The sequence below is a fragment of the Muscardinus avellanarius genome (assembly GCF_963383645.1).
Source record: "Muscardinus avellanarius genome assembly, chromosome: 5".
In the NCBI taxonomy this organism is placed as follows: domain Eukaryota; kingdom Metazoa; phylum Chordata; class Mammalia; order Rodentia; family Gliridae; genus Muscardinus; species Muscardinus avellanarius.
In genome coordinates, this window is record NC_137790.1 from 69713151 (window position 1) to 69737832 (window position 24682).

Below are 24682 nucleotides of genomic sequence, written 5' to 3' on the forward strand. Positions count from 1 at the left end.
CACTGCTAGCTGGTGTGGCCTGGAAGCAAAGCTGATTGAAATGGCGCTGAGCTTTTTATCAGGCACAGGTATGATGGAATAAAGTACTGTTGTCTACTGGAGTTTTGTTTGGATAAACTAGATAGATACACTCCTAGAGAGGGGCTGATTGTTACTGGGAAGTTTCAGCAGTTGAGGTCTAGCTCTGATTGGGACTTTGTTGGGTAGAAACTACCCCAGAGAGATTAGATCAACAAGCTCCTAGGGCCATTAGATCTCAGGGGCCTCACAAGGATTCCACTTGCAGAGTGGTCCCACACACTTCAGGACCCATAAATATGACCCTCCAAGGTCTAGTGCTGGAATGTAATTATGTCAACCTATTCAGTTTCTAGACCTTATTCTGCTCATCACCCAAACCACCAGACTCAAAGGGAAAGGAAAACTGCCCTCCTTTTCCTTCTGTAGCTCTGATCTAAATTCTTCTGGGTATAATCTTCTCAGTGCCTGTTTCAATCATGTTCTTCTAGGCACACCCTAGGCCACTCAGTAGATGCTGGTCAGACAGTGTGGCAACATTTCCTAAGACTTCCAGGGTTTCTGTAGCCACAGCTTCAGCATGACTTCAAGGTGGCTCCCTGCCTCAGCTCTCTGATCCCAAGAAACACGGAGTACTTTTCAAACAACAGCTCCCTGTACAACCTCTAATCTAGCTAAATTCAGACTGCCTTTCTACTCTACAGATGTTCTTGTGTCAAGTTGTCTGCTAATGTTTTTCTCTCTCCTTCAGTTTGCGTTACCACTTCCCCCTGAGTGACCTGGGGCTGCTGCTACCACCACCTTCTCTTTAATGTATTTTTCCTTGTCCTCAGTTTGAAACACCAGGATTTCTGGGTCTCTCTGAGTCTCTGACCATCAAGTACTGAATTTCAGTGGACTCCCTCAGTTGCCCAACTCATTGAGAAGCAGTATTCCCACTGCTTCCATTCCAAGTCTCAGAGCAGCTGGAAAACAAAGCCTTCTACTCCATCTTTGTTCTATAATAAAACAATACTAGAAATCCTTGATATATACTAACCAAACACTAAACTTTTATATTCATTGCCTAACAACAATGCATTTAAGGACAGAAGAAGTTTGGAAAGAGACTAGGTTTAAGCAATTAGATACCTCCAAGAAGATTAGGAGCAACAAAAACTAAGCTTTCCTATTTATCTGGAAATGAAAAGTAGAAAAGATCATGAACAGTTACTCAATCTGTCATTCAAACAGATATTTTTGAGATTAAAGGGGTCATAAATAATAACTACAGTTGGCAAGCAAATATCAGGAGGTAAGATAATTTTTGTTATTATATGTATTTTAGGCCAAATTTTCTTTAAGGTTACTAGGACCCAGAAAAGAACTTTTAAAGAGGAATAACAGTATCACATACATCTTTTTTTGTGGTACTGGGGATAGAACCCAGGGGCATTCTACCTTCCAGCTACACACCCAGCCCTACTTTTTATTCTTTATTTTAAAACAGGGTCTCGCTGAGTTGCAAAGGGCCTCACTAAGTAGCTGGCGGCAAACCGCGATCCTCCTGTCTCAGCCTCCCAGATGTTGGGATTACAAGTGTGCGCCACCACGCACAGCTTCACATACACTTAAGAAAGCAAAAAGCTAACTTTGAAAGCAATGAGGAAAATGAATCAAAATTATGTAAAACAGAAGGAGGGAAGTCAGTTAGGAGAGAAAAGATTGTTGTGTGATTCTATCATGTGACAATAGCCTAAACTAAAGGCAGGGAAGTAGAGGCAGAAATAGGACAAATAAGAGAACTATACTGAGGGTACAACTTTCACATTTATTCAAAACCAAAATCATCTTTCATTTATGCATATGGTAAGTGCATTCTCAAAAGAACTAGAAGATATGACAGATAATCACTGTTGTACAAAAGAGTGAGACACAAACATCAGAAGCAGTAGTGTTTCAACTAGATGCTCATTTTATACCCAAAAGCCTGTCAGTTATTCCCAGCCCCACATTCTACATGCAGAATTTAATGCTTCTCTTCTTTCTGTGAATCTGACTCTAATTCATTCTAAATCTACTTTTATATCACATACTGTGGGATACGTACAAAACTGTGGGATACGTACACAATGGATTTTTACTTCGCCATTAAAAAAAAAAAAACAATTGCAGCACTTACAAGGAAATGGATGGATCTTGAGGACATTATGCTAAGCAAGATTAGTCAGTCACAAAAAGTAAGAAATTAGATGCTTTCCCTAATATGTGAAAGCTAAGGTCAAAGAGGTCATAGGAACTCCAGGTGAAAAGGGAGATCCTATAGAGGAGCAAATAAGGCAACCTAACTGTGGAGATGGGAGGAGGGGAGAAGGAAACTCTTTAAAGGCGCACAATGTACTAATTCATATCATAGTCCACCACTAAGCCGAACATGAGAGGGAGGGATGGGGAGGGAGTAGGGTGGAGACTGGGAGGGGGCTGGCTGGGTGATGTGTGCATTTATGTCTACACAAGTTTTTTGCTTCATCATGATGTATAAATACAATGCACCAATAAAAACCAATAAATAAATAAATAAATAAATAAAAGAACACGGGGGGTTCACAGGCCCACAGCTTTAGGAAATGGAACTAAAGTGGGTTCTAACAGAAGACAGCAATAAAGGAAACATAGTTGTTTCCAAACTCTTTCCAGACTCTAGAAGAGTTATTGAGTCAAGTTGCTGTTCACTATTATATGGGAAGAGTGGAAAGAGGGAACTGAACTACCCTTAGGAAGCTTAAGTGTTGTTTTTTCTTTTTGATAATAAGAGTCTAGCTGACAGAGTGGAACTATGGAATTTCTGTGCGCCACCTAATTTATGTGTACTAATGAGAAATTAATACAAATCCTACTTATTAAATAATTTGCATAAAGTAAAAACCAAATGTCAAAGGATACTATATAAATGAAGGGTTCACACTATTTTTAACAGACAAGAAGTCTTTTTTTTTTTTTTTTTTTTTTTTGGTGGTACTGGGGTTCCTGGAAGCCCTTCTACCTCGGGGCTACACTCCCAGACCTATTTTTACGTTTTCATTTTGGAAACAGGGTCTCCTAAGCCAGCGCACGGCTGGCTTCGAACCTGCGCGATCCTCCTGTCTCTGCCTCCCAAGCGCGGGGATTACAAGCGTGCGCCACCACGCCCGGCAAGAAGTCATTTTTCTACACATGACACAAAAATGAATGTCTAAGTAAAAGGGTTTTATAGAACATCAGGCATCCAAGAAGGCAAAAGAAAGTTTAAAGTATACAAATTCACCACAGCTCTCCTTTTAGCCACATTTTAATTATAACAAATCATCCCTCACATTCCACTACAGCCAATATTTCAAATGGAAAGAGATAGTCCAGGGAGAAAATGCAGAGTAAGACACACACTAATGGTGGTGGTAGTATTGATTAAACAACAACAAAACAACTGTTAAATAAAGAGCGTTAAAAAGATTCCATGACCTCAATTTCAGCATTATATCTATGTCACTTCTACAATGAATGTAACATGTGATGAATACTTAACACTATACAGTAAAAGAACTTTTCTTCTCTTTCTTCCTTCAGAAAAGGAATATGATTATTAAAATATGGATAGATAAAACATATTGACACTGTTATTACACAAATCTGTTAGCATTTTGGAATATTCCTCTGTATTTATTCAAGCCACAGAATTCTGTGCACTGCTTTCCCTTTAGCCTGGTTGAAATCATACTGCAATACAAACCATTCATTTATTTATTTTATTGGTACACTGTCAATGGAGTAAAAGATGGTAGGGGCATATATACACACATCACTCATTTAGCTCTTCCCCATTTCCACCCCACCCCCATATTAATATAAACCATTTGTTATAAACACCTTATAGTCAACTAGTTAATTCAAACCACAACTCAGCCTCTCAATCCAAAATAGGGCTTCTGAGGTTCTTTGGATTTAGAGCCAGGTAAGAGCCTCTAAATATCGTCTGACTCAGATTCAAAATAAGACTTAAGTACAAAGATCAAAGAATACTTTCTCAACAACTATTTGGTATTCATCATAAATCTAAGAAGTAAAACCAACATCTTGGTCTCTTGGCCAGTGATACTTAGTCTGTAATCCTGGCTCTAAAATACTAGTGGGGCCTTTATTTCAAATAGAAACTAATTAGTAATGAGGGTTTTCTAAAGAGAGGTAGTGAAATTGTAAGAACTTTAAGGACAATAAGTGGAATCATAACTGAGAGACAGTTTTATCTAGTCCCAGTACTTGAGGGAACCGAGAAAGGAAGATTCTAAGTTCAAGACCAATGTCAGCAACTTAAACCCTATTTTAAAATAAAAAATAAAAAGGACCAGAAATGTAGCTCAGTAGCAGAGGGCCTTTAGGTTCAATCTCTAGTATCCTCACCCCCGGAGAAAGATCTACAGCCAACTAAGGAAAGTTATTAATGCATAAACAAACTGTAGTATGGATATTTTTAAGTGCAGAAAGTTCTGCATGAAATAATATAAATTAGAAAGTTAACTGTTTCTAACTCACAAAAAATATACAATGAGATACAAATAAATGTTGCTTGGCATGTGACTATATGTTTAAAAGAGCCAACACTGAGTGTGTGTGAGAATAAGTAGAAGGTGAATTCTGGCTTTGTCACAAGCCACTTAGGTAATTCTGAATAACTTACTTGATATCAATGGCCAATTTCTGAATCTGTGTGATGGAGATTCACTCTACCTACAAGTCCTATGAAGTATTCTACTTGTTTTTTCTCTTAACACAAGCTCACAAATCAAACTGAGGTGACAACATTTTTTTTTTTTTTTGGTGGTACTGGGGTTCCTGGAAGCCCTTCTACCTCCGGGCTACACTCCCAGACCTATTTTTACATTTTCATTTTGGAAACAGGGTCTCCTAAGCCAGCGTGTGCGGCTGGCTTCGAACCTGCGCGATCCTCCTGTCTCCGCCTCCCAAGCGCGGGGATTACAAGCGTGCGCCACCACGCCCGGCTGGTGAAAACATTTTTAAATAAAATATTTCTTAAAATAATTTCAAGTGCTGGGCATGGTGGCACACACTTGTAATCCCCGTGCTCGGGAGGCGGAGACAGGAGGATCGCGCAGGTTTGAAGCCAACCGTGCTGGCGTAAGAGACCCTGTTTCAAAAATATAAAATAGGTCTGGGAGTGTAGCCTGGAGGTAGAGGGCTTCCAGAAACCCCAGTACCAAAAAAAAAAAAAAAAAAAAAAAAAAAAAAGAAAGAAAAAAAAGATCAACTTAAGTAACAAAAGGAAAAGAAAAAGGTCTTCTGGTAAATCAGCAATTGTACTTTTTCGAATTGGTTCCATCTAATGTTAAAGTTAGGCTTTTCCAACAGCTAGTGATATCCTGTAAACCTATAAATTGCTTTCAACACATATTCCCAGTAAGATTACATCTGCTTTTTATTCCTACTCCCAGATACCAACAGGAAAGTAAACAAACAAAAAACCCCACACAAGACCATCAAGACCATCTATAATAAGGTCTATGCATGAACAGTTGAAAAGAATAAAGAAAATACATGCTGTGATTTCCTATATGATACTGAACTACAAATCTCCCTGTAAATAAATTGACTTGTGAACTTTAGGTTGTCAAATATTATATATAAGGTCCTGCTTCAATATTTTAATGATACAGTTATACTGTCCTTACCTCTTAAATGAAAGCCCAGGCTGGAAACTGTCTACAGGAAATCAACAGGAACAAAACTGTATGCAGTCAATGAAACACTAAAATATAACTACTCAACTATTTTAACATGAAAAAATATTATGTACCTGTGTTCAGGTATCTTGTCTCAAAATAATTTAACTTGTGAACAGTAAGAAACCCAAGTTAGTTAACTATTTAGTTAACTATTGCTTTAATTAACTTCTTAAAAAACAATTTTGACTTACCTTTGTCCAAGGATGTGCCTTAATTTGAGGGAATTTGAATTCTGTGTAGTTTGGGTTCATTTCTCTAATTTGTTCCCTCGTTGGTGTTCCCAGGACCTAGATTAAAAAAAAAAAATCACTAACATCTTTTCTCATATAAATATATATTTATATATATATATTTTTGGTGTGTCTGGGGATGGAACCCAGAGACATCTGACCAGAGGCATTTGACCTTTGAGCTACACCCCCTGCCCTAATTTTTTATTCTTTATTTGAAACAGGGTCTCACTGAGTTGCAGAGGGCCTCACTAAGTAGCTGAGGCTATCCGTAAACTGTGATCCTCCGATCTCAGCCTTCCAAATGCTGGGATTACAAGTGTGCGCCACCACACCTGGCTTTCTCATATGCTTACAAATATAGTCTTTATATGTTAATGCATTGGTTTCAGTGAAAAAAGAAATTCTAAAGATCAGTAAGCAACTCAGTGACTAAAATAGACTTTGGAAAACCTTTCAGTTTACAACTGATCACAGATTCCATCAATAACCTTAGACAGAGGTCTATGATCACAAAAATGTTAAATATGGGTTAAAAGAAAAGATTACTACAAAATATTCAAGTAACCCTCTGGTCTTCTTTCCCAATGGATCTGAGTATTGGTCTTGATGGTTTGTTTGTTTGTTTATTTATTTGTTTTTGGTGGTACTGGGGTTCTTGGAAGCCCTTCTACCTCTGGGCTACACACTCAGACCAATTTAATACTTTTTAAAAATGTAATACTCAAGCAAGCCTCTCACTGTTGTAGTATGCCACACAGTATGTGGGTCAATTTCAAATAGTTAAAAAAAAAGAGGCACAGCTCAGTACCACAGAAACAAACTGTAAATCAATCAAACTTAAAAAAAATCAAGTCAAAATATTGATCCATTTGCAATGATCATATCTGAAATGAGAGTATATTTTATTCACTTGGTAAGAAACAGCCAAAAATTATATTAACAGTATGTTAATTAGGAGACCCTTACCCAAGGTCTGTCATCATCAATTCCATCCAATCACTGAATAATCAGTGTGTGTTTTTACTGTGTGCAAAGAACTATTCCATCAACTGTGAAAAATACAACTAACAAGATTCTCTGCTACGATGAATTAATATATTTTATATTAAGAACATACAGCCAAGTATGGAGGTATATGCCTATACTCCCAGTATGGAGGGAGGCTGAGACAGAAGATTCGCAGGTTTGAATGCAGCTCTCAACAACTTAGCAAGACCCCATTTCCAAACAAAAATGGGGGTTATAACTCAGAGGCAGAGTGCCCCTGGGTTCAATTCTCAGTATCACATATACACATATACACATACACACAAAACAAGTAACCATCCAAAGAAATAAAAAAGAAAACACCAAAAAGTAACAATAACAACAACAACAAAACCATATAACTACAGTAGAAAGCAACTTTGTAATGAGTACTTCATTGTCTCTAGAAATGTACTACATATTAGAAAAAGTAAATTATATGGACCTGGCTTTGTGAAACAGGTATTGGGAAGAAGCATTAAATGTAAAAATGAGCATTATGAAGAGATATGCCACATATTACTCATCTTTATAACCCTAAGAACTAGAATAAAACAAGTTTGCTAAAATAAAATATGACAGCATTTATAATTCAAGGACAGCGGCACATAAGGCGAAAAATACAATAAATATATAATTTGTAGTGGCAACCAGTGAATAATCAAAGATAATTCTATAACCATTTGGATAAGGAGAATTTCTATAATTTTTTTATTCTAATTTTCCAAACTCCATTAAAGCTTTCAAAATTTCACTATAACTTTGAATAGCTTGTTTTTCAAAAGATACTCTTAAGAAAATGAAAATGCAAGTCATGGACTGAGAAAAACATTTGTAAAACATTCTGCACAGTATCTAAGAATATAAAAAGAACTACTATAATTCAGAAAATACTGAAGAGATATTCTCGCTCACATATTTATTCAGGTTCTATTCATAATAGCCAAGATATGGAATCAACCCAAATGCCCATGACAGATAAAGGGATAAAGAAAATATGATACACATACATTCAAATGTTGAATTATCATTCAGCTATAAAAATAACAAAATTTTGTCCATGCAGCAACATGGATGGAACTGGAGGATATTATATTAATAACTCAAGTCCTGAAAGACAAATACCACATGGGCACATGCGTGTAATCCCAGCATTTGGGAGGAAGAAACCAGAGGACTGTGGTTCATGGAAAGCCTCAGCTACTTAGCGCGGCCCTTCGCAACTCAGTGAGACCCTGTTTCAAAAATAAAAGGACTAGAGCCAGGAGTGGTGGCTCACGCTTGTAACCGCACTTGGGAGGTGGAGACAGGAGGATCGTGCAGGTTTGAAGCTAGAGACCGTTTCCAAACAAAAATATAAAAAAGGTTTGGGAGTGTAGCCCGGAGGTAGAAGGGTTTCCAGGAACCCCAGTACCACCAAATAAATAAATAAATAAATAAATAAACAAACAAATAAATGGACTGAAAATTAGGGTTGGGGGTGTATCTCGGCTGGGGGAGTAGAATGCCCTTGGGTTCCATCCCTGTACTGCAAAAAAAAAAAAAGAAAAGAAAAGAAAATCACAAGACATCACCACATATCCAATAAGGCTAAAATTAAAAAAGACCGTGCCTACCATGTTTTGGCAAGGGTGCAGAACAAATGACTCTCATTACTGCTAGTGAAAATGTACAATCTACAGCATCTTACAAACAGACTGGAAGTTTTTCACAAAGTTTTTATATATATATATATTATGTACATTCACATTTACATTGTATGACTCATCATTCCCACTCCTAGGTATTTACCAAGGATATGTTCATACAAAGACTTGTACAAATATCTACTCCTGATAGCCAAGAGGAAAGCTGCCAAGTTTGGAACTTTTCTCTGAAAACTGAACCTATCAAGAATAAGAATGTCTTTACAGAGAAGGCAGTTCTATGGTGTTCTTGGTCACTTATTTATGGAGTTTCTGAAAGGTTGTGGAGATTACTGCCAGGAATGGCACCACCTCTAGGCAGACAAGTGAACAGTATAAGTTCATTCCTATTCCACTATGAAGCTCTGTAAGAGTGGTTAACCTGGACACAAGTGTTGAATTGAAACCCACAGAACGTTGCGCACAAGTTCTGACCTGGACAGGGTAAACCCTGGTGCATTTCTCTTCTGTTGCTTCAGTATTACTATATGGAAGAACTGCTGCTTCTTGTTAGAAGACTCATTTCACTTCCCATTACTTCCAACTTCATATTCAAAGCACTGAGCATTTCAAGTGGAGTATATTGAAGTAGACTTCAATAACTTTGCATAATTTCTGTATTCAATTATTTAAATTCTTTCATAACTCTACTGAGTGCTTTTTAACTAAATTAATATGGCTTGAATAAACTGCCCTGCTCCTGTGGAAATCACATTCAAGAACATGAGATTCTTTATTACACACCAACCAAAGTGACCTGGTAGTTGTACAGTTGTTCACTGTATTGCAGGTCCTGAAAGAGCTCTGGTGCTTGTTGCCCTAGCAGTAATTAAAAATGGAATGAAATATAAATATGTAATGCACTTAAAAGAAAAAAGCAGTGTGGAGAGTTTAAACTTAAGCAATTGATTTATTTGGAGACGTATCATTCTTAACTGTACTGTGCTTCACTCCAATTATCACAGAAACAACTTGCATTCAATAAAACTGAAGTATCTGATGCTATTGCCTCAGAAACGTAACTTGAGACAGAATTTTAATATGTTGTATACATTAGCCAACATGGTAGTAGCTTGTGAATAAGTCTAATTAAGCTTCCAGAGATGCATTTATTGGATAGCAGTTATACCAGGCCATGTGCTTGATAGAATTTCAATGTCTATGTTTGAGTTATGATTAATCAAATTGGACACCTGGCAAAAGATTCTTGCAGTTCAGTATTTTAAATGTGCTTATCTTGTTGGTGGGACTGCAAATTAGTGAAGCCGCTATAGAGATAAGTGTGGTGAATTCTCAGAAAACTGAAAATGGATCTACCATGTGATCCAATATACCACTCCTGGGTATATTTCCAAAGGGACTGAAACTAAAGTATTATAGTGATACAGCACATCCATGCTTATAGTAATACAATATACAACAGCCAAATTATGCAACCAATTTAGGTTTCGTCGACAAATGAAGGGATTACAAAATTATGAGATATACATAGAATGGAATTTTACTCAGCAATAAAGAACAAAATTATGTCATTTGCAGGAAAACGGATGGACCTGAAGAACACTATGTTAAGTGAAATTAGCCAGTCTCAGAAAGTAAAAGGTCATATGTTTTCTCTTATATGTGGAAGCTGGAGAGTAATCAGGATATATAAAGGACTTTAAATAATGGAGGAGAAATCCAGTAGAGCAAGGGAAGTGGTCTGGAGGGGTGGGGGGAGAATTGCTAAAGGAAACACTTCCATTGATGTCATGTGAATGTGAGAATACCAATGCCAATCTTACTATTATGTTTATGGGTGGGGAGGGAGGAGAAGGGAAGGTCACCAAAATGTGTGCATATGTCACTATCACTCTGAACTACATTATGATGTACGACTACAGTGCACAATAAAAGTGTATAAAAATAAAGTGTGCTTATCGTTTGTACCAACAGACTTTTCCTAAAATTATGTGATATTGAGTTATATCATTACATTTATTTCCAGCTGCGCATGGTGGCACACACCTGTAATCCCACGACTTAGGAGGCTGAGACAGGAGGATCACAGGTTCAAAGCCCACCTCAGCTTTGAAGCTCTCAGAAATTTAACAAGACTGTTTCCAAATAAAAAAAAACAAAATAGGGCTGGGGGTGTAGCTTCGAGCCAGAATGCCTCTGGGCTCGATCCACAGCCTGACCAAAACAAAAAACTATGTTTGTGCCAGAATGTTAATATATAAGAAATTTAGAAAGATTAGGTTCCAAAATATTTTATATTTTTAGTGTCATACAGAATCAAAATTACAGGAACTATGAACACTCTAGATCTTATGTGATTTTTCAAATATGATAAGACTATATGGTTATATGCCTGCTTACTTTATGTTTACATCTCACACATTCATACTAGGATACATCAGGTTTGCTTAACTGTTGGTTGTTTTTGTTTTTCTAAATTTTACCAAGTCTTATGGTGATTATTTAATGTCTTTCTATGTATATGTCTTATTTTGTGCTGTTATGAGAGATGTACATTTAAAAAATCTATGTTAGTATAGAGGTATATGTTTTTAATGTTCCCAGAAAATGTAAGCTTTCTAGTTAATTTTGTTTGCACTCTGAGGTACAACTTAACAGGGAGGGCATGAAAGAAGAATGAGAGGGGGCTATTAAATATTTTTAGTAAAATGTTGCATTTGTCTCATGCAGAACGTGTAGAAAATGTTCTTTAGAGAATATTTTTTAAGCCGGGTGTGGTGGCACACACTTGTAATCCCAGTACTTGGAAGGCTGAGACAGGAGGATCGCAGGTTCAAACCCAGTCCCAGCAGCTTAGTGAGGTTCTTGGCAACTTAATGAGACCTTGTTTCCAAATAAAATATAAAATAAATCTGGGAGTACAGCCCAGAGGTAAAAAGCCTCTGGGTGCCATCCCCAGTACCACACACACACCAAAAAAATGTTTTAAACATTTTGTTATTTTAGCTAGAACCAACCAACCTTCCAAACAACCAACCAACCTACCCACCTACCTTCCTTCCTTTTTGTAGTACTGAGGATGGAACCCAGAGACTTTCTACCTCCAGGGTACACTCCCAGATCTATTTTATATAGAAACAGGGTCTAAGTTGCTGAGAGCCTCATTAAGTAGCTGAGGCTGCTTCAAACCTGTGCAACCCTCCTGTCTCAGCCTCCCAAGTACTGGGATTACATGTGTGCACCACCATACCTGGCTCAGCTAGAACAATTCTTAAACTTCCCGAAATTCTTGTAATTTTTCCATACTTTATGGCTGTTTACCAACTTATCATTTCTTTGTTTTTAAAAAATGTGATTTCTCTTTTCCTTCTCTTCCTAACCTCTTTAAAAAAAAAAAAGTAGGTTTCTATTAATAAAGTGTATACCTAATATTTTATATATCTTTTCAGCAGTTTAACTTACTATCTGGATTCTTGATAAGTTGTTTTATTATATAATTGATAAAAATGGTGATGTATATTAATGCTAGTTCAACCACATGTTTATATTATCTGAAATTGTGTGGGTATATTTCTGTGGAAGCAATTATTTGTTAGGGTTCATCGTTTGTAAAACTTAGTGTGAGAACTTAAACATATAAGTAAATAATAAAATGCATTTATCATTAAAAATAAAACAAAAAAGAGCTTTGTACACACATGCAGAGTATCTTTTTTCTATCTGTTAAAATCTTGGGACAATGTAAATGTCACTCAACAGGGAAATGAAAAATGGTGGTCTATCCATATAATGAACTACTACTCTGTAATAAAAACAAAAAAAGTTCCATTGGCATGGACTGCCTTCTCTAGCGCTTCACCTTTAGTTCCTGAGTATCCTTACATGTAAGGTTTCTTATAGGTAACATATAGATTCTGATTTTTAATCCATTTTGCTACCTTATGTCTTTTTATTGGGGGAGTTGAGGCCATTTATATTGAGCGTTATTATTGAGAGATGATTTTTAATTCCTAACACTTTGAATTTTAATTTCTGTTTGAGGTAGTGTTTATTCTTCTTTGCTTAGTGGTTTGTTTGATGGAAATTATTGTTGCTCTGGTTCTGGCATTTATTTATTTATTCTTCTTCGTAATTAATCTCTGAGTATTTTCTCTAGTGCTGGTTTGGAAGGCATACATTCTTTCAACTTCTGTTTGTTGTGGGAGGTTTTTATTTCCCCATCAAATTTGAGAGATATTTTTGCTGGGTAGGATATTCTTGGCTGCAAGCTGTTTTCGTTCAGAGTTTGGAATATGTCGCTCCAGGCTCTCCTGGCATAATGTGGTTTGGAAAGTGTAAAGTGATTCTAACTGGCTTACCTCTGAATGTCACTTGGTGTTCTGCTTTCATCGCCTTTAAGATTCTCTCCTTGGCCTCTATGTTAGTCAGTTTGATTATTATGTGGCTGGTGAATCTTTTCTCTGATCTTGTCTACTAGGGGTTCCATATGTTTATCGTATCTGTATGTCAATCTCTTTTTCTATGTTTGGAAAATTTTCTGACATTACTTCTTTGAAAAAATTATTGATTCCTTTGGTTTCATCAGTGGGAACTCTTAATACATCGTTAGTGTGATTGTAAATTAGTGCAACCACTTTGAAAAACAGTATAAAGGATTCTCAGAAGAATGTGAATGAATCTACCATATGACCCAGCAATATCACTTCTGGGCTACTAAAAGAATGGAAATAAAACTATCAGACTAACACATCCATGTATATAGCCACATAACTCACAACTGCTAACTATGGAACTAGCCAAGATGATCATCAACAGATGAATGGATTACAAAACTATGGGATATGTACACCATGAAATTTTACTCAGCCATAAAAAGAACAAAATTATGTCATTTTCAGGGAAATGGATAGAAATGGAGAACATTATGCTAAGTGATATTAAGTCACAAAAAGTAAAAAAAAAAATCAGATGCTTTCCCTAATATGCAGAAACTAAGGAGAAAATGGGTCATAAGAGGGACTCTAAAAGAAGAAACTTTAGATGAGTAAAGAAGGTGATATAACTGAAGGAGATGGTATACATTCACAAACAGATTAAAGGCAATATCTACACAGAGCATGGGAAGAGGGAGAGGGGAAGGAATGGGGTGGGAATTGGAGAAGAGCTGAATGAGTGAGCATGTATGCCGTTACCATCTTATATCTCATTAAGATGTATTATTACATTGCATAAAAAAAGACAAAAGAAAATGGATGAATCTGAAAATAACTATGCTGAGCAAAATAAGCCAGACTAAAACAAATACCTAATATATAATCTTAATCATATGGAATTCTAGAAATATTTGTGTATTGTGACAAAAAGATCCATTCTTTCTGTAAAGGGATGAAGGGGAAATTATAATTATACATAGGTATCAGAAAACCACTGGGGATTATGCATATATTCATTATTTTGATATTATGGATATAAACATACCCAAAATGACCAGACTATATACTTTAGGCTTGCCAATAATACTTATAATCGGAATATTCAGAGAGTACTCATATATTAGAACACATAGTTTGTTCTATGTGTTCTATGTGTTCTATGTGTTCTATGTGTTTAAAATAGATGGAAGGGATAGTCTAAGCTATAGAGCTATAGTATTACTAATTAATATAAATAAAAGTCTAGTTAACTATAAACTGACCTTTAATTGTTTATAATTTCTGAGCAATCTTCTGATATTCTTGGAAAGAAAACAAAAATATGAGATAAAAATGAACTAAATTATAAAATTTATTCTTATTTCTAACATTAATCTGGGGAAAAACTCAGTCTTGGGTTACTAGAAACACCCTCCCATTCCTCTTGTAGTATAATTGTAGTTTAACAGAGAAGAATAGTATCTTTTATCAGGAAATCGCTGGTCTTGCTAGCTAGAGATAACAAACATTTGTAAGTCAGAAACTATGCTTAGAATATGAAGACTAAAAAGAAGTATTGGTTTTTATTTTGAGGTATAATGCAAGCACTTAGATGCTATAGTAAACTTCTGAGATGTGTGTATGTGTGTAACACATAATGAGGGAGAGGGAAAGGAGAGAAGAATGGATGAGTGCCAGTGAGCTTATCAATAATTCTGTCCCCGATATTCAACTCCTTTGGATTCTTCTGATTGTAGATAAGAATAAAAGAAAGGCTAAGAGTAAATGAGTATTTACAAATGCATACCTTTAATGACTACTGATTTCATTTCAAGGTATATATTCTAAGACTAGTTCTTACACATTCAAAACAAGATTATTCAAAATAATAAAATACAAAAAACTAAAAGCAAAAATCAACAAAATTAATATAAACTGTGGCATAGCCATATAATAATTAGCAGTAAGAATTAATAAACCAGAGCTCCACAGAGTGGTGAGTTTTAATGATGAGTACATATAGTACATCACATATAAAGCTCAAAACCAGGCAATGATGAATTATTTTTCATTTACATATAAAAATTTAAAAATCTAAACCATGAGATTATTCATCACACAGACAAAAATCAAGTACACATTAGATAACAAGATTATCTAATCTTGTTTAGTAGCGAGGATGTGAGACAAGGGTCTGAGACTGAGATCAGGGACAAAAGTAACTAATTTCAGATGAGTGGCAGTTATACAACAGATACTCATTTTACTGTGCTTTAAACCCAGTATATTTTATACAGTTTTATATGACATATTTCATAATAAACAAAATGACACTTAAGAAATTCCCACTCTCAAATCAGTGTATATTTTTTCAGTATCCATTATGTATTTAGGACTTTGTTAATATAAGACACAGTCCTAATTCACTATGAGCTGGTAAGAATTGCCAAATGAAATAAGATTTATATTATGTACATTATAAATGTATCTTTTGTGTATGTATGTCACCACCATCTTTTATCCCATTAAGATGTATGACTATAATGCACCAATAAAAGTTAAAAAAATAAAGTGGATCGTCTGGCTCAAAACAAAAATGTATCCTTTTAGTGTATGGATAGAGAATACTTGAACTCAGACATTTAGCTAACTCATATAAGAGCTACATGACAGAATTCAAGGATTACAGTATGTAATAAAAAAAATCAAGATGCTCCATGAAGGAAATACTATAATTCTTGTTTCTAATGTTTCTTGAAAAGTAAATTCATGAAATAAATAAACCAGCTGAGATACATATACATACATATACACAAGTTTGCTTAATATATAAACTTATAAATTTACTGATTTATTTAGTATAAAGGCAAGACACACTCTATGTGTTAATTCTTTCTCCCTGAATTCACTATCTCACAGCCAGTTAGACTTTAACTTTTTTTTTTTTGGGGGGGGGGATACTGGGAATTGAACCCAGGGGCTTTCTACCTCTGAATTACATTTCCAGCCCTTTTATTTTAAAACAGAGACTCACTAAATTGCTGAGGCTGGCCTTAAACCTGTGATCTTTTTGCCTCAACCTCCGAAATAGAGGCAACCTCCACAGAATTAGAGGCATGTACCACAGTGTCTGACACTAAATCTAAACATTATATCCAACTTTACATTAAAAGTGAAAAGCTTATTCAGGAGGCCGAGATAGGAGAACCACAGTTTACAGAAAGCCTCACTACTTAGGGAGGCCCTTTGCAACTCAGTGAGATCCTGTTTCAAAAATAAAAGCCTAAAAAATTGGGCTGGAGGTGTAGCTTGGAGATAGAATGTCCCTGGGATCCATCCCCAGTACTGAAAAAAAAAAAAAAAAAAAAGAGTGAAAAAGCTGCAAAAACTTTATAGTGAAACCCACCCACAAACCACTAACCAAACTCTAGAAATGTTACACAATATTTGGCTCAACACGTTTCCATTTCTCTATTCATTTACCAACTCAAAATAAGTTGCTGATGTCAGTATACATCAGCATATATATCATTAATGAGAAAGTTCAATATTTATGACTTTTTTTGGGTTAATCATTTTTACATAACTAGACTCCTTCAATATATAGCAGTGCATGCATGTGGAAAATCTTTTATCACAAATGGACATAACCTCCTTACATGAACAGAAGTGATATAAAAAACTTCTTAATTATATTTATAATCTGTGGTTAGAATTTAACAAGCTATGTACTTTACTTTGAAATATGAATCTGTGGCTTTTAAGAAGCTTTAATCATTAACTTGTAAATATAACTGTTCTTGTTATATTCACTATAGATTTCTTTAAAAAGCAATTAACAAATGAAGTTTGCCAGCCCAAAATGAAAATCTAATTCAGCTGTTAAAAGCAACATGAAGGCCAGGCATGGTGGCGCACGCTTGTAATCCCAGCGCTTAGGAGGCTGAGACAGGAGGATCACACAGGTTTGAAACCAGCCTCAGGTACTTAGTGAGGCTCTCAGCAACTTAGTGAGACCCTGTTTCCAAATAAAATATAAAATAGGTCTGGGAGTATAGCCCAGAGGTAGAAAGCCTTTGGGTTCCACCCCTTAGTACCACCACCAAAAAAAAAAAAAAAAAAAAAAAAAAAAAGCCACATGACCTTGACTCACTAGGGTTGTCAGATGGGGAAACAGACATTCCAATTTATGTTCAACTTTTCTTGCTAAACATTCAGCTAGAATAATCATTTCCCTATTCTTTTTTAAAATTATTTTTAAAATTTAAGACCAAGTTCTTCCTATTCTGGATAACAGAGATGTATCACATCACACACACACACACACACACACACACCACAAAAGGCTCCTAAACATGAAAAAATGAAGAATATTATGACAAACATTAAAAAAGACTATTTTTATTAAGATAAACCAGTTAAAATTAAACATCGAACTTTTTTTTTTTTTTTTTTTGGTACTGGGGATTAAACCCAGAGGTATTCTACCTCTGAACTACACACCCAGCCTGATTTTATTTTTTCCTTGGAAACAGGGTCTCACTGAGTTGCTGAGGTTAGTAGGGAACCTGTGATCCTACTTGTCTCAGCCTCCCAAGTACTGGGATTACAGGCGTGCACCACCACACCTAACTGACATGGAAAAAATTTTAAAGTATAATTCCTATACTAAATGATAAGTGGTTACAGAAAACCACAAAATTTTACAAAATAAAAACAAGATGGGAGATCTTCTGGAGGTTGGAGAACTTTCTTGAAAGGAACACGGAATAAATTATTTATGCTATTGAGCCATATTCTTTCACTACAGAATACTGCTCTTCTGGCACAAAGAAAAACATAAACAAGTTTATTTATGAAAACAGGCTTCACTAAAAAAATAGAAAAAAAAATTCTCTGGTAAGAAAGAAAGTAAAAAGAAACATTGAAATGTTATCTTTAAGTCATCAAAAGCTTGGTATCAGACAAATGAAACTGTTATGTGAGATTATCATTTTTAATTTTGTATAAATTGCTATAATACTAGATGTCAACCACTAAGCCAAGCATGGGAGGGAGGGATGGGGAAGAGAATGGGGTGGGGATCAGGGGGGTGCTGACTGGGCGATGTATGCATGTATGTCTACAAAAGTTTGTATCCCACTATGATGTATGAATACAGTGCACCAATAAAATAAAATAAAATAAAATGTAAGGTAAAAAAAAAAAGAAAAAAGAAAACAGGCTTCAGACTGTATTTGGCCCTGACCCTTAAGTTTGTTGACTCCTGATCTGGTCCACCTATTTTCAGACATAAGAAAAACTGAAGCCCAGAAGAAGCATCTTTTCAGAAGTGAAAAGTTCTTAGAGACAGAGCTGGGACCAAATTTAAATTTCTTCAGGGGCAAATGAATTTTAGGAGGTGGCATCAAAACGTCTGGTTAGGTTGGGCATGGGGCATTTTTGTAATCTCAGTACTTGGGAAGATGAGACAAGAGTGTTGCAGGTTGGAGACCAGCCTCATGAATTCAGCAAGGCCCTTAGCAATTTAGCAAGACCTTATTTCAAAATAAAAAATAAAATTGAGCAGGGGCACAGTCAGAGGTAGAATTCCTTTGGGTTCAATCCCCAGTACCCCCCCACACACACACACACAGAGGTCTGGTTATGGGAGTGGGGCTTAGTGGCAATTTCAAGGATAGTCTCAGCAACTTAGTGAGACCCCATTTCAAAATAAAAAATAAAAAAAGAGCTGGGGGTATAGCTTGAAGGTAGAATGTCCTTGCATTTAATCCCTTGTTACCCCCCTTCCTTGGAAAAAAAAAAAATCTGGTCATGGGATTTGGTTGGAAGGCAAACAACCCAGCTAATAATTTCAGAAGTTGTGAAAAAATGTTTGGGCTATTATTAGGCATAAAGGAATAGACTTGCAGAAGAAAAATATTTGAGAAAAGTCAATAAGGAAGAACCAGTAGGAGCTCTCCACCAAGTGGTGGATATTAGATATAGCACTTATAGGAGAGCTAGAGTCTAGAAGACAGCTTAGGTAGTACGCCTGCTACATAGAAGCAAGATGGCTGGGTGTTTTTAATAGGCAACACAGGAGATGAGGAAGACTGCTAAAGATGGGGGTATAAGTGGTACAAACATATGGAAAAAGTAAAATTTAAAAGGGAGAACTTATGACACAATAAACCACATTAAAATGAAGACCAACGTCGGGCGTGGTGGCGCGCGCTTGTAATCCCCGCGCTTGGGAGGCGGAGACAGGAGGATCGCGCAGATTCGAAGCCAGCCGCGCTGGCGTAAGAGACCCTGTTTCAAGAATATAAAATAGGTCTGGGAGCGTAGTAGACCGGAGGTAGAAGGGCTTCCAGGAACCCCAGTACCACCAAAAAAAAAAAAAAAAAAAAAAAAAAAAAAAAAAAAAAAAAAAAGAAGAAGACCAAAAGATGTTCATTGCAGCTGCCCATGAACACTTCCTTTCTGACCTAGGTGTGATCAAATATGAGGCGAGCGAGCTGACTATACTCCCATGAAATGACTCAAGTGGAAACAGAAATGTAGTTCTCTTTTCAAAAGTACATCAGAGAAAGGAGAAAACAAAGAAATATTTATTGAGCTCATAGCATGTAAAAGCACTGTGCTAGCACTCTGACAATTCTCTTTTCACATTTAAATTTTACAAATCTATTATACCTTATTTTACACTTGGCTAAAGTCTCAAAAGATGCAGCTTGTGAAGGCAGATATGAGATAAATTCATGCATAACTGGGTCCTAAACTGTCTACCTAGAATTCAGGATGGAAGATAAGGAAGTTGGTTTGTTTTAAAAAATAATTTCTAAAAAGTCACTTTCTTGCTGGGTTTGGTGCTGCGTGCCTGTAGGTTGGGAGGCTGAGGCAAGAGGATAGCAGGTTTGAAGACCAATCTCTGAAACTTAGGCTCTCAGCAATCTAGCAAGACCCTGTTTCAAAACAAAAATAACAATAAAAATATCTTGGAGATAGGATGTCCTTGGGTTTAATCTCCAGTACCATTAAAACAACAACAACAACAAAAGCTGCAGAGTGTGGTGGTGCAAGCTTGTAATCCTAGCTTGGGAGGCTGAGACAGGAGGGTCGCACAGGTTTGAAGCCAGCCTCAGCTACTTAGGCTCTCAGCAACCCTGTTTCCAAACAAAATATAAAATAGGTCTGGGAGCATAATCTGGAGATAGGAGATAGAAAGCCCCTGGGTTCTACCTCCAGTATTGCCCCCCCCCCAAAAAAAGCCATTTTTTAAAAACTACATTAGTTTTACCATAAAAAAGAAATAAGTTATTTTGAGTTGTGTATTATAAGTAAATACTAAAAACAAGAGTAATACAAGTTTTTGACAACTTCAAAAATCATGATTTGTACAAAATCTAGCCATCTCATAGTAATTCAATTTAACAAAAAGCATCTTGGCTGTTAAGTCTTAGGCAACAGAAAATTATAAAGCACAGTTATCTAACTAGTTAAGATCAAATAGTATAAGACAACTAAAATTTACTTTAGAATGCTTCATAAATATATTTTATAAAAATTTTAAATAATCTAGCAAATTTTCTGAGTTCTGTATAGCTATAGAAACTCACTGTAAATACCTTATGTTCATGTTCATATTTGCTATAAAAAACACAAAATCACTAACAATCATACAAGTATACTATTGTTGGTGACTTTTTTCACATGTGTAGGATTTTTATTAGGAGGTGCAATGATGGGCAAATACTGCAGCTGGACATATGAGAAGTAATTTTAATTGTAAGACCCATGTTGCAGAAACAATTGATTTTACTAAATTGTTTCATGTATAAATATTATAGAGCAGAAAACATAACTAATGTATTTAAATATAATTAAAAACTTTAACTAAAATAGTACAATTTTTGTATAACTGAATACCAGTAGTCCAGTAAATTTGGAACACCATGCAAGAATTTGTATTATTAAAATAGGGCTGTGGAATGAGAATGGGGCTACTATACTATGGAATTCTGCTACTAGTAATAATGAAGTAACTGGCACTAGAATTGTTCTTCAGATATAAACTGCGGGGGGGGAGGGCTGACTGGCAACAAAACTCAACAGGTTTAAAGAAATAGCAAAATACAACTTGGAGGTGGGGTGGAGGGGACAAGTCAATTCAACAGTCCAGAAAACACAGATGACAAAATTAGCACATAGGACTTTTAAAATAGTTATTGTAATGAAGACAGAAATAAAAATAGAAAAAAGGAAACTATAGTGCTGAAAATATTACACAAAAATTAAAAATTCACTGGGTGAAGTTAATAGACTCCATAAAAGAAACCACTGAATAAGAAAATAGGAAGAGAAACTGATCACAGCTAAGGCACAAGGCAACAAGGGCAGAGAAAGCGATCTGAGTAACCCTTATCCAAAATGCTTGGAATCAGAGCATTTCAGGTTTAATATTTTCTTTTATGATTTTGGGGTATTTGCATACACATAATGAGATATCCTAGAGATAGGACCCAAGTCTAAACACTAAAGTCACTTATATATGTAATTCACAAACAAACCTTCTATAAACACAGCTTGAAGATAATTTTTTTGCAATATGTTTGTTGTGTCTTCACATGAGGTCAGATGTGATATTTCCCATTTGCGGCATCACGTAGGTAGTTTTAAAGCTTAAGATTTTGGGCATATCAGGTTTTGGATTCGTGGATTAGGGATGTTCTACCTTATACAGTGACTAGAATCTGAGGAGGGGATTAAAAAGGGGATAAAGAATGGGGCAGATATTAAAAAAAAACCCATAAATTTGGTAAAACCATGCATAATCATGCAAATTTAAGAAACTCAATGAACCCAAACCAGTATAAGTACTAAGAGAATAAAATCATGCCACAGTCTACTGGAGAAAATGATAAAGGAAAACCTTTAAGACCACCAGAAACAGGAAACCAAAAACAAGACATTATACATCAGAAATCAACAAAAAGGAATGACAGAAACAATGCAAGTTAGAATACACACTTCCCAGCCAGCGTGGTGGCGCACACTTGTAATCCCAGCATTCGGGAGGCTGAGACAGGAGGATCGTGGTTCAAAAAGACCCTCAGCTACTCAGTGAGGCCCTTTGCAACTCAGTGAGACCCTGTTTCAAAAATAAAGATTAAAAATAGGTCTGGGGGTGTCACTTGGAGGTAGAATGCCGCTGAGCTCATCCCAGTACTGCAAAGAGAAAAGAAAAAAATCTTGCGAGAGAAGGAAAGAAAAACCAGCCACCTTGGTTTTCTTTCAAGCCAGGAAAGTCTATAGCTAATTTCTAGGCCAGTAAAAGGTAAAACAATTTGTTACCAGGAGATCTTCACCACAAAAGAATACTTTGGAATAAAAGAAAAAAAATTCCAAATGGACAGTCTGATGTACATAAAGGAGTACTGAACATCTAAGATGGTAAATATATGTAATATTTCCCTCTAAATAAAAAAAAATTTGGAAAAAGCCAAAATGGGTTAAAGCAAAATAGTAACATATCGTAAGGATTTTAACGTAGATGTAAAATATATGTCAATTATAGTGCAAAGGACATGAAGGGGGTGAAAACACACCATTATAAGGAGTGTGTGTGTGTGTGTGTGTGTGTGTGTGTGTGTGTCATTGGGGATTAAACCCAAGGGCATTCTACCTCTGAGATATACCCCCAGCCTTATTTTATTTTTTATTTTGAAAGAGGGTCTCACTAAGTTGTGGAAGGCCAAACCTGTGATCCTCCTGTCTCAGCTTCCTTGGTACTGGGATTACAAGTATGTGCCACCTTGCCCAGCTATAAGAATCTTGTTTTATATGTGAAATGCTATATTAAAGACAGACTTGACAAATTAAAGATGCATATCTTTAATCCTAGGAAAACCTTTTAAAAAATGGAACAAGGAGGTACAGCTTAAAAAGCCAATAGGAAAACCACAAGAACAATCATTTACTTCATAAATTATCAGTAATTTTTTAAAAAATTGAGAATAAATGGGATGACAAGAAAACAAATATCCAGATGCATACTTAAACCCAACTGCATTGATAATTACATTGAATGCAAATGGTTTAACTTTTGTGTGTGTGTGAGGGGGGGAGGGTACTGGGGGTAGAACCCAGGGGCTTTTGACCTCCAAGCTATATACCCTCAGCCATGTTTCATAATCTATTTAGAAACAGGGTCTCACTAAGTTGCTGAGAGCCTCACTAAGTAGCTGAGGCTGACTTTGAACCTGTGTGATCCTCATGTCTCAGCCTCCCAAGTGCTGGGATAACAAGTATGCGCCACCATGCTTGGCTGAATACAAATGGTTTAAACATTCCAAGTAAAAAGGCAAAAACAGACAAGATTTAAAAAAATAGAGAACTAAGTATATATTGTTCATAAGAAAGATACTTTTTGTTCCTGGCAGTGCTAGGAATCAAACCTAAAATCCCATGCGTGCTAGGCAAGGACTCTACCTCCGAACTATAGCCCCAGTTCAGAAATGCACTTTAAATAAAAGACACATAGGTTAAAGGTAAAAAAAAGCAAAGACTTATACTATTAAACACAAATCATAAGGAAGATGAAGTGCCTACAGTAATGTCAAAATATGTAGATTGCAGGATGGGGAAATTCAACAAAAACAAAAAGGAACATTTCCTAAAGTATTATTATTATTGTTGTTGTTGTTGTTGCTGCTGTTATTATTATTAATTAATTTTTTGTAGTACTGAGGATTGAACCCAGGGGCAGTCTATCACTGAGCTACACCCCAGCTTTCATTCGTGTGTGTGTGTGTGTGTGTGTGTGTGTGTGTGTGTGTGTATGTATGTATGTATGTATGTATATATATATATGTATGTATGTATATATATATATATGTATGTATGTATATATATATATATATATGTATGTATGTGATGGAACCCAGAGGCATTGTATCTTTTACCTATAACCCCAGCCCTATTTATTTATTTTATTTTTTCAATTTGGAAATAGGGTCTCACTGAGTTGCAAAAGGCCTCACTAAGTAATTGAGGCTGCCCGTGAACCATGATCCTCCTGTCTCAGCCTCCCCGATGCTGGGATTACAAGCGTTCGCCACCACATTTGGCCCCAGCCAATGTTTTGAAACCGGGTCTCACTAAAGTTGCAGAAGACCTAAGTAGCTGAAGTTGTCCTCGAACCTGGACAACTTTTCCTGTCATAGCTTCCCAAGTACTGGGATTACAAGTGTATGTAACCACTCCCAGTTCTAAAAATTATTGAAAATACCATGTGTTGTTGAGAACATGGTATACTGAAATTGTCATATGTTGCTGGTCAGAATGTAAAATAGATAAATGCTTTGAAAAAACTAGCTTGGTGATTTCTTTAAAGTTAAACATATACTTAGAATATGACCAGCAATTCCAGTCCTAGTTGTTTTTATTTGAGAAATATAAAATATGCCTATAAAACTTAAACATTTATAGTAGCTTTACTTATAAAAGTAAAAAATTAGTCCAATGACCATCCACAGGTGAGATGATATAAACAAAATACTCCTCAGCATGAAAAGAAACAAGCAATACATACAACATAGATTAATATCAAA

General features: G+C 35.9%; 1 protein-coding gene across 3 annotated transcripts in view; it reads right to left on the reverse strand.

Annotated features, from left to right (window-relative positions):
• The window catches only part of GSK3B (glycogen synthase kinase 3 beta), a gene marked incomplete at both ends in the record, with an annotated part of 212604 nt that overhangs the window by 45162 nt on the left and 142760 nt on the right, over positions 1-24682 (reverse strand). For all 3 annotated transcript variants that reach the window (XM_080696857.1, XM_080696856.1, XM_080696855.1), the window contains one exon: positions 5963-6058. In XM_080696857.1, coding sequence (XP_080552983.1) covers positions 5963-6058 — 96 coding nt within the window. The remainder of the gene's footprint in view (positions 1-5962; positions 6059-24682) is intronic.